Source organism: Trachymyrmex septentrionalis, unplaced genomic scaffold, assembly GCF_001594115.1.
Source record: "Trachymyrmex septentrionalis isolate Tsep2-gDNA-1 unplaced genomic scaffold, Tsep1.0 scaffold9, whole genome shotgun sequence".
NCBI lineage: Eukaryota > Metazoa > Arthropoda > Insecta > Hymenoptera > Formicidae > Trachymyrmex > Trachymyrmex septentrionalis.
In genome coordinates this window covers 786,132-797,122 of record NW_017306091.1, presented here as the reverse complement: position 1 = coordinate 797,122, position 10,991 = coordinate 786,132, and the positions used below count along the sequence as shown (strand labels likewise).

The 10,991-nt window shown below is 32.7% G+C and overlaps 1 protein-coding gene and 1 long non-coding RNA gene across 3 annotated transcripts in view; both read right to left on the bottom strand.

Annotated features, from left to right (window-relative positions):
• LOC108755911 overlaps positions 1-2,460 on the bottom strand; it is a 4,406-nt gene extending 1,946 nt beyond the window's left edge. The window contains exons 1-2 of the long non-coding RNA XR_001939796.1: positions 2,061-2,460; positions 1,306-1,453 (exon numbers count right to left, since the gene is read on the bottom strand). This is a non-coding gene — a long non-coding RNA (uncharacterized LOC108755911). The remainder of the gene's footprint in view (positions 1-1,305; positions 1,454-2,060) is intronic.
• A 267-nt stretch (positions 2,461-2,727) lies between these two features.
• Positions 2,728-10,299, bottom strand: LOC108755908 (collagen alpha-2(IV) chain-like). 2 transcript variants are annotated; one of them, XM_018499315.1, is made up of 8 exons: positions 10,138-10,299; positions 8,962-9,008; positions 7,511-8,579; positions 5,953-7,263; positions 5,671-5,739; positions 4,259-5,269; positions 3,008-3,121; positions 2,728-2,904 (listed from the first exon to the last, which is right to left on the bottom strand). In XM_018499315.1, exons 1-8 carry the CDS (start codon positions 10,202-10,204, stop codon positions 2,867-2,869), a joined length of 3,726 nt encoding a protein of 1,241 aa, XP_018354817.1. In that variant the 5' UTR covers positions 10,205-10,299; the 3' UTR covers positions 2,728-2,866. The 2 variants fall into 2 exon arrangements, with proteins under 2 accessions (XP_018354817.1, XP_018354818.1); XM_018499316.1 differs by having other exon boundaries at positions 4,268-5,269.
• Between the last annotated feature and the right edge of the window lie 692 nt (positions 10,300-10,991).

Below are 10,991 nucleotides of genomic sequence, written 5' to 3'. Positions count from 1 at the left end.
ATTTTGAAAATATGGCTTTTTGACAAAATGGCGGCAATTTGAATATAACAAAGCGATTTTTAGGTAAAAATACGATCTTATTTCGCCGATTAAAAAGAAAGGAAGCCACCTAAAAAAAAATCCGTACGTCAAAGACTAAATTATAATACCAAGTTTAATATTCTTTTTGAATTTTTTGATTCTGATGATTACAGATGACACAGGCCTGTCTACCACATTTTTTTGCTGCTCTTGGCGGATGTCTCATTTATTCAGCCATTCTATTGTATTTTCATGAATAAAAAAATTGAAATGTTCTCGAAAATGTACACAATCATTTGGGAAAAAAATTAATTGCATAACTCCTATAGATTTTCTTAAAAAAATTCCAGAAAATAGGCTTTTTTTTCGACCGTCTAGGTGGGTATACCCCCTTAAGACTAATATTTTTTTCTATAAAATCTTAAATATTAGAGAATTAATTTAGAAAAAGTTCAATGATCCTATGATTAGAGACTGTATAATAAAAGTCACACCATACGATAGCCAGTTTTTATTGGTTCGCTAGGTTCTGTCAATTCTCGCTTATATTTAAATCACACTAATTTTAAGTATCATAAACGTACGTTATATTTCAGCAATATAAATATGAAATATGAGCCTTAGATGAAAAATTATTGTAAAACAGTGATTAACAGTAATTTTAACTTTCCATTATCCTACTTTTATTAAATATTTGAATTCGCTGCTGGATACATAACAACTGAATAAAGACATATCCAGCAGCGAATTCATAAGTATTTAACGAAAGATTAATAGAAGATTAAAATTTCACATTAAAACAATGCGATCAGGCAGCGATAAATTAAATCTGACTAATTTAGGAGAAATATAAAATGTTTACAATAATTTATATTATCGTCAATTTCTTATATATATTATTGATTGTCACACTGAAGATAGAACGATAAATGTGTCGAGACTTTTGTAAATAATTTAGTTCAATTCCGAAAGATTATATAATAATTTCATTAAAATATCCAGTATTGGCTTTTCATGCTCTTTAATATTAAAATTGTTTTATTCATAAAGCCTTATTTTACAATTTTAGTAATCTATATTGGAGTAATCTATATATATATATATATACTGTTATTTAAAGTAAAATAATTTTTTTCAAAATTAACTTTTTTTTAAACGTAAGTTAATTCAATCTTAACTTTTATTAAGTTAATTTTTTATTCCTTCAACTTTTAATTTAATTTTATTAATTTTATAAGCCATTAACTTTAACTTAATTTAGTTTAAAAAAAAACATTAACTTACTTATCTCTTTATCCCAATGAGCGATATTGTCCTGGTGGATATTGTCCTGGTGGATATTGTCGCGTCATACTGTTCCAGTTTTGTTTATTGTCATTCGGATAATTTCTATAGCCTTCATTTCCATAGCCAACATCTAAAGCGCCTAAATCTAAATTATATATAAAATTCCATCATCCCATCTAAATTATATATAAAATTCAAAATTTGTTAAAAATATTTTACAAGATTTAATTATTACATAAATTATTTACTGTTATAAAACCACTTAGATTATAAAACTTAAATGAATATCTTTAATTACTAATCGTTAGTTCTCGAACGATATATAAATAACATAACACTTAAATTGGAAGCAGTTCTGTCATTCATTTTATCTAAGAATTTAAAAGTCTGTATTAAACATCTTTAATTGATGCCAAAGAAAACGTGAGAAAAATAAAATTTCACACATGATGTAACTTATATCTATATATAAATTATATTTTATTAATCAAAATTTTATTTCTATAAAATGCAATGAAAATCAAAAGTTATCTTAAAATATAAATTTTGTTAATTAAAACTACTTTTATAAAATAGCCATAACAATAAAATATTGGTTTCCAAGATATAAATTTTATTGTTGAATTTAAATTTTATTCTATATTAGATATAATAATTAATAATAAAATTACACCATGGTATTGCTATTATTTCCATTGATCGTACTCTTTAAGGAATATTTTCATTACATAAATAATAATAATAAGACTTACGACCCCACTGTGCGTTAGATAGTTGAATTAATAATATTAATAGAGTAGAAATTAATATGATGATCTTCATGATGCTTGTAAACAGAAGAAACTGAGGTCCAGAAGAAAGACTGAATCTGTACAACTAAAAACGTTCTTTTATACATTTCTCAGTGAGTTGTAATTACTTCTATGTCGTAAGAATATTAAGGATAATAGCTCGCTCATTAATATATACTGGGTGTTTAATGCATTAATCATCCATTCCCTCAGATAATAAGATCAAATATTACTGTCATGGAAAATTAAGAGTTCCTATTTGTATTGATTTAAGGACTTAATTATGGACTTAATTATGGAATCTATCTTGCTTAAAATAACAATAAGGCAAAGATATTCAAAAAACAATAAAGCAAAAATATTCAAAATTAACGTTTTTTTAACGGACTATAGAGTCATAACTCTATAGTCCGTTAAAAAACATGGAATGGAATATTACATTGCCAATTATCAAAATAATTGATAATAAGGACATGTGACGTAAACCATTATTATACACGTTATTCTGAGAATCTATTTACTTTTTCATCAGTTAACTAACAATAAGATATGTACAAAGGAAAAATTTTATCTACTCGTATCGGTTACAATAAATAAACGATACGTCAAATAAATATAAAATCTCTTTATACATAAAGCTTTACATGACAGACGTTAAGCATTTTATGATTAAGTAACGAGACGTCAAATATATATTACAATATATTTCAGAATTATGTCATCGTCTGTATTTATTATATTTTAATATTCGTCTTTCGATTAAACTGTTAACCCTTCACGTCGATAGGATGATTTCCTGGCCAACCTGCAATAATATTTTAATATTTTAACATTCTTTTCTACAATTTTTACGTTAAATAATTACATCTCTCTGAATACATGTTTAAATAATCCTATTGAAAACTTACTTCCGGCACTACTACTAGCAAAAGCAGAGGCACCACTGGAAGCCCAGGAATTACGTCCGCCTTGATTTTGTGCTCCATTAGGAGACAAATTTCCACCAAAATTATTGGCAGATTCTGTGAATACAAAGTTTAATAGATTTTTACATAGATCAATTGTCATCTTCGCATTTTATTTGTATACTAGTGTGCTAAGAACTTTTAAGCCACATATTCTCAAATAAGTAAGAACTTGTTTAAAATTATCTGATAAAATCAACAACATTTTATCTTGGATGAAATTTGTTCTCATCGTAATATAATTTAAATTAAATTTAACTTTTGTTTATAAATATTTCAAATATTGTAAAATATCATACAAATCTTGTTAAATAGCTGAATTATTACAAACTGCCGACAATTGTTATTATTCTATAATAAACAGAAATGCATTAAAAAACATGATTGCTGATATGGTAAATTAATTATGGCCAATACGAATTGTATATGTGTATAACAGCTTTCGTACTCAAAGAACGGAAACGGATACCTGGAATCGGCGCTTACTATTAATTAAGACGCTGCTATCTTTGATTTATGCATCATTGTACGAAGGAACGCATCAATCACACGCGTATTTCCAATCTCTCGTAATGCAAACGTGGCTGACCTTGAGGCCATTTTTCTCATTGTGAGAGAGATTACGTTCTTATCTCGCATATATTCGTTTCGTTTCAAAAAATACTGCTACAATGTCTCGCTAAGGCGTGATATTAGCCGTGAGAAAACTTCCATCGGTATGATCTACTTGACATCGCGGGGATATAAATGCCGTGGAATTATGAACGCATCGTTGACTTGATTTACAATCGGCATACACTCTCGTTCTAATCTTAATGATCGTGTGGCTTGTTAACGCAACGCTAGTTATCCTATTTTAAACAGTCGTTCGTTTGCCTATTTATTTTCGGATCATAATCTTAATTTTAATATAAATAAAGAAACGCAGTTTCTAGTACATTTGATCAATATCATTTTATCATTGTCAATAACATATCTTATATCTCGAAAAGACTTTTTAATTTTAAAATAATTGCAAAATATTGTGTTCTAAATTATAATTTTTATGAATTTTAAGAATAATATTGATTATATATTTTTTATTTTAAAAACGTGACGTTTCCAGCTATTGAAAATAAATCGCACTTTCAAATTTTTTTCACAGAATTATATTTTGCGAATGTCTATTAAAACATATTTTTGCAAATAACAAACCTGACGCACCGGGAAAAGAGCCGGCAAAACTGGAGCTGGAAGCTTGAGCAGAACTGAAAGATCCAGCGTAAGCTCGCGCTTGAGCACCGCTAACGGACGACGCTAAATTATTCCCTCCTGATCCTGGATGATCTGCGCCGGCAGCGAATCCCCCAATTCCGGGATTCCCACCAGGAACATTGCCAACGCTTCCTGGATTTCCAGTATCGGTTTCAACATTTCCGCCGAATGCTCCTCCTGGGTGTTTGCCACCTGCGTAGCTTCCACTACCGGGTGCCCCACAACCAAACAGACCCAACTTACATTGTGCTGGATCAGGACTTTGAGGATTGCTTCTCGATCCAGGATAACTTCCTGGTGTTCCTGATCCAGGATAATTTCCTGGTGTTCTTGATCCGGGATAATTTCCTGGTGTTCCTGAGCTAGGGAAACTTCCTGGTGTTCCCGATCCAGGATAATTTCCTGGTGTTCCAGAGCCGAGATAATTTCCTGGTGTCCCTGAGCCAGGATAATTTCCTGATATCTCTGAGCCAGGATAATTTCCTTGTGTTCCTGAGCCAGGATAATTTCCTGATGTTCCCGATCCAGGATAATTTCCTAGTGTTCCCGATCCAGGATAATTTCCTGGTGTTCCTGAACCAGGAAAACTTCCTGGTGTTCCTGATCTGTCTGGATATTTACCATATGATCTATCTGAACCGCCATTTCCAACTATCAAAGGTATAAGGAAAGGATTATTTCCTTTTGGTATCTTTTCTTCAAGCGGATTCACACCTTCGTTAGGATTAGCACTGTTATCTCCTCTTCTATTGTTATTATTTAGAAAAAGATTTCTTTGATCAACAGGCTTTGTGTTTTCTTTATGAGGAATCACATTTCTATCATTATATGAGTTGCTATATCCAGACTTAGGACGATTCCAACTTGAATCGAGAAAAGGATTTCCTGGACCAATTGGTTTATTATTTGCATTTTCAATCCAAGGATCTGAAATACTGCTTGGAGTACTACCTAAACAATGGATTAAAATACAACTAACGTTTATATGTATTTTTACAGACTGTTATATGTTTTTAGAGATCAAAAAAATGTAATTATTGAAATTTTTAAAAATTAATATCGTTAATTATTAATATTTGAGAATATTTTTAATCACATAATATATATTTCATATAATAAGTGTATGTATATATATATATAGATATACCATATTTCATATAATTTACATATGATGAGTAAATCTAAATATATTATTTTATGTAATTAATTGCTTCTAAACATAAATTTATTGTTACAAAAAATTTTCTTATATTTTTTTTAGTTATGAACTACTATTGTTTTACCATAAAAATAAGAAATAATTTAAAAATGATAAAGATTCAATTAAAATTTTCAATTATTAATGCACATACTTCCAGCTCCATATAAGAATGGATTTGCTGAATTCCATGGCACAGGACTTTCGGATGTTATACTTGTACCTTTAATGAAAATTAAAATTAAAATTTAGCTTTAATCATTTATAACTATCAAACAGCTAGTATGTGATATTTTTTGTATTATTTGACGTATTACTTAAAAGATAAATATTAAAATATTTAATCATTTAAGTAATGCGTAAAATAACATCAGCTGTCTAAACAGTTAAATATTTAATCAATTTATCAATATTATTTTTCTCTTATTTTTCTTACCTTGCGTTCCAGGATAAACTGGTCTAGTACCAGCTTCGATATTATGAAGTGAATCCGGTCCATATGCTGCTCCAATATTTGGAACATTTCCATCGCCAGTTCCCGCGGGATAATATGTTTTATTAACACCACTAGAACCTATTACTCCACCACACAATCCCTGTGCTGGTACATTATCTCTTCCACTACAATCGCTGTTACAATTATTCCCGCAACATCCTCCACAATTACTACCTCCTTGCAAACCAGTGGCGCTTCCACAATTCCTACCTGGTCCGCATTCAGGTCCACTTCCAGGTCCAGATTGTACTTGGCCTGGCCAAGCTCCACTTCCACTTGCTGGTTGTCCGGAAGGCCACGTTCCACTTCCTTGAGGTTGCTTGGTAGGCAAAATACCTGGAGAATATCTACCAGGCGTAATTCCACTTCCATCTCCAGGTTTTCCACTAGACCAAGGTCTAGTGCCACTACCGGGCTGTCCTCCAGGCCAGGTACCACTTTCGATATTAGGATATGTACCATGGGGAACAATTCCATAAGCAGGTTTAGTACTTCCGATAGAACCTTTGACCCCGGGAGTATAACTTGAACTTCCTCTGTACGCTGGTGTTGTACCATACAATGAAGTAGTCCCAGTTATGCTGGGAGTGTTGTATGTACTAGGAGATATTCCAAACGCACTTGCACCAGCACTTGCAATTGCGCTACTACTCGCAATATTAAAGTTAGGTTGTTTCGGTCCTGTTCTGTCGTATGGAGCAGATAACATAGAACTTGGGGTGCTAACGTGACTAAATGGAGTTTTAGTTGTTTCAAATCCAGTATTTAACGTTGGAAATCCAGTATGAGGAGTAGTTCCTGTACCATGCCAAGGACTACTTCCAGTTTGACCTAACCAGGAAGTAGTACTTCCATAACTCGGTTTTGTAACACCCGGATGTCCATAAGCACCGCTTGGTGATCCTGGTGATTTTCGAGAAGCAAATGGATCAGTTTGGAATTCAGGAACAGTTTTAGGTGAATCGATTCCTTCATATGGTCTTTTAGTAGTTCCGATAGTATTTATTACAGTTGTGGGCGTACTATAAGAACCAGGTGTAGGTTTGTTATAACCTCCTAGGCCATAATAGTTACTATCAGTGCTAGAGGATGCTTGATCTGTTCCACCATATGGTCTTTGTGATGTCTGGGTATTTGTTGGCTTATGGAGATCAAATGGATGATCTTTTCTTCCAAAGCTAGAGGTTGCTCCGTAAGGGCTTCCAACACCAGATGTTACCATTGCTCCAGCATAAGCGCCAGTATATGTGCCTGTACAAGTAGATGCATTATTTAACATTATTAACATTTTTAAAAAATTTATGTTGACAGATATTTCACCGTTTCTAATGTACCCGTTCAATATAATAAATTATATTTTGCATCATTTTCTTATTCATCTTACTGCATAATAGTTACACTAATATTAATGAATAAATATACACTAATATTATTGAATGAATATTAATGAATGAACAATAAAAATATTAAATTAAAATATTAAATTACAAACACGCACTTTGTGTTCCAGATTGTCCGTAAGGCCTATTCTGACTTTTCTGCGGATTTCCATAACTTGGAGAAGATATGCCACTTCCTGCATATGGTATCGCGGAAGAAGAACTGCTCGGGAATTGATTGGTAGGCCATCCTTGTCCGGGTTTTGTCGTTACGTCGAAGTTTAGGACAGGTGCACCAGGTCTCTGTGAAGAAGGAAATCTGCCGTCGTGTCCACCGTCCCAAACGGGTTTCGGCGAAGAACCAAAACTACTAGGTGTTGTCCCTCGGTTCCAGTCTGGCCAAGAGCTCGGTGTTGTTCCAAAAGCGCCAGCGGTTACGCTACTGTATCCAGGTTTTGACGCGTCAGCGGATGGAGTATTCCAGCTGGATCCAGGTTTTGGAGTGCTTTCATAGCCACTGATCTCAGCCATTGGTCTCGAATATCCTGTGCTCGGATAGTTGATACCGCCTAAAGGACCGCCAGGGCTACTGCTTAAAGGACCTCCAGGGCTACCGCCTAAAGGACCGCCAAGGCTACCGCCTAAAGGACCGCCAAGGCTACCGCCTAAAAGACCGCCAGGGCTACCGCCTAAAGGACCGCCAGGGCTACCGCCTAAAGGACCGCCAGGGCTACCGCCTAAAAGACTGCCAGGGCTACCGCCTCCACCATCAACGTAAACGCCCGTAGGTCCAGTCTTATGTACACCAAGTGGATGCGATCCTGGTTTGTGTCCTCTATCAGGACCATGATGCACTTTATGTGGTCTGTATTGACCATCATCGCATTCATCCCCATCGTTTTCATCTCCCTCCTCCTCCGGCTCATCCCGTTCCCAGTAATCGTCGTTCTCCCATTTGCATTTAGAGCAATCATCATTCTTATTATACCCGTGACCTCCGCCTTTTATTCCATGATCATAGCTGACGCCGTGTCCTGAAGGCGTGCCATAAGATTTTACACCACGGTTAGCATTGTTGTCGTGCGGAAAACCGGTGCTGTCGTAGCTACGAATTCCTTTATGTCTATCGTGAGTACCAGGAATATTTTCTGTGTCTTCAAGCACACTGGTGCTGCTTAATGCAGATGCCTGGTAAAAATTTTTCTCATAAAATTTTTTATAATTTTTTATATTAACAATTTGTAAATAATTATGTGAAATTATGTAAGATATTTTGAAAAAACTTCGAAATTATGAAAAAAATTGTTATCATGTATATGAGAAAATATGAGAAACAGAATACTTTCTATGAGAAAATATGAATAAAATGTGGCATATTTGGAAGAAGAAAATCATATAAATGATGACAAAATATATAGAAAAAAATCATATTTTCTCATATAAAATATTTTATTTCTCATATTTTCTCATACACGTTTGATGAGTATTTATGAGAAAGGCGATTATTCTGAGTAAATATAACATGCTGTCTAAAAAATTATGAGAAATTATAGGAAAAATTTTTACATACACCGGCTCCAGCGTATGCACCGGCGTATGCACCAGCTGATACACTATCTAAAAAAAAAATAAATACATAAGAGTCATTTTTAGCAATGTTTAAATGATATATATGAGCATATACCTTTTTGTTTCTTTTTTTATTTATACAAAGTTTTGAAAATTACAATCGTCAAGTTATAAACTTCATGCACATAGTCTATAATTAACGTCGCTGAAATATTCTTACGTAGAATAATCAAGTATTAATAAATTGTAATAATGAATAAAGGTCCGGCCATAAAATGTTGAAATTTGTATAGCGTGCAATAGAATATATGTATATGACTTTATTCTCACAGAAATAAAATTGACTGAATACTTCTCATTTGTCTGCAATATAATTTCGACAGTTTCTGGACGAATGTTGTAAATTTTTGTCAATAATTCGTAACAGAAAATGTTACACAATACACGTGAAAACAATTGTACTCCTCCGCAGATAGGCCAACAACCATATATGTAATTATGACGTTATGGCACCAAAGAGATGTGGCCTCCAATATTATTTATAAAGATGATTTCATTGAGTTGTACACAAAGGAGGAATAAATATACACACTAAAGGCATCGCTATTGCTTTCATTGTTTATTCATGCATGTGTACTTGAAATTTAAAACAATATAAGTTCATAATTATAATTTTGACAGACTACAATGAATTAAAATCATTCAAAATGTAATCAAATATAAAAAATGCTTTCCTAAACAGTTCTGATTATAAATTATATTATAATTTCATTAATTATTATAAATTATATATATTTTTGTAACTATATTAATAATTATTAATTTATAAAATAATATAACTGTTTTTTTTTTAATTAATTAATAATATACATACTTTCTCAAAATTAAATTACTTATTTTTAAAATCATTTCATCTCTTAATTTACCGTTTGTATAAAAAAAAATAGATAATTTTTCTATTTATATCTATCTCACAGAAAGCAAAAAAAAAAGAGATAAAATTATCAATTAAAAAAAACTTATTTAATAAATAAGGGAGCTTTTAAATGATTAATTTTTTCATACAAATGCGTATGCAATTATATTTTGATTTAAAAATCGCCTGATTGGGCGCGCGTACGGTAAATATTTAATGACACGGTAAAACTGTAATAGATTTTATAATATGGGAGTCTACCTGAACCGGCGAAAAACGCGCATGCGAAAAACACCGCCAGAGAACATTGCAAGCTGCGGATCCACATCTCAGCGATCTCGGCGGAGGCCGGCTCGCGAATGTTGCTTTACCAATTGCTTCGTTTACACTGCGGCGCCGAGTGCCGATCCATTGTCAAGAGTATCCTGATCGAAAGCTCGTATATATAATGAGGATATTCCCAACAGTGAAAGGGACGCCGCGGATCCCGAACGCAGCCGCGAGCGATTCGCGAAGGTGGCATCCTCAGCAGCCAAAGACATTCGTACATTGTCGAGCAATGAGTAATTATTGTTTCTATTATTTACTACTACCAGACAAACGATCAGATACTAATAGAAACAGTAGATACGATGTAGTAAAACGGTAGAACTGGTTTGAGATGGTCCATTATAGCCGGAGATGACTACGTCATCTTTCTTTAGGAGTTTCCCGAGAGAGACTTCAATGCTTGTCACGTTTACGCATCCTGTATGGCATGCTATGAGCGAATGCTGCAAATCCGTACACGTTATATATTAATCTCGTATAAGGAGTTTTTCGAAGTCTTTTCCGCTTACTGTATCTTCTATCAAGATATCAATGTTAATTTAATATACAACATATTCATTAAATGTATCATTTTTTGTTAAAAAAAAAGTGAATTCGTGTCCTTTAAATGACTTATACTTGTTGGTATAATATAAAATAATAGAATTTACTTTTTTCTTTTAAGAACAAAGATATTTATTTAAAGCTTTTGACGTTAGATATTTAAAAATTGATAATCAATAAATTTCCATCTAAAACCTATAAAGAATATTATTTATATTTTTATATGGCATCTATTTATATAT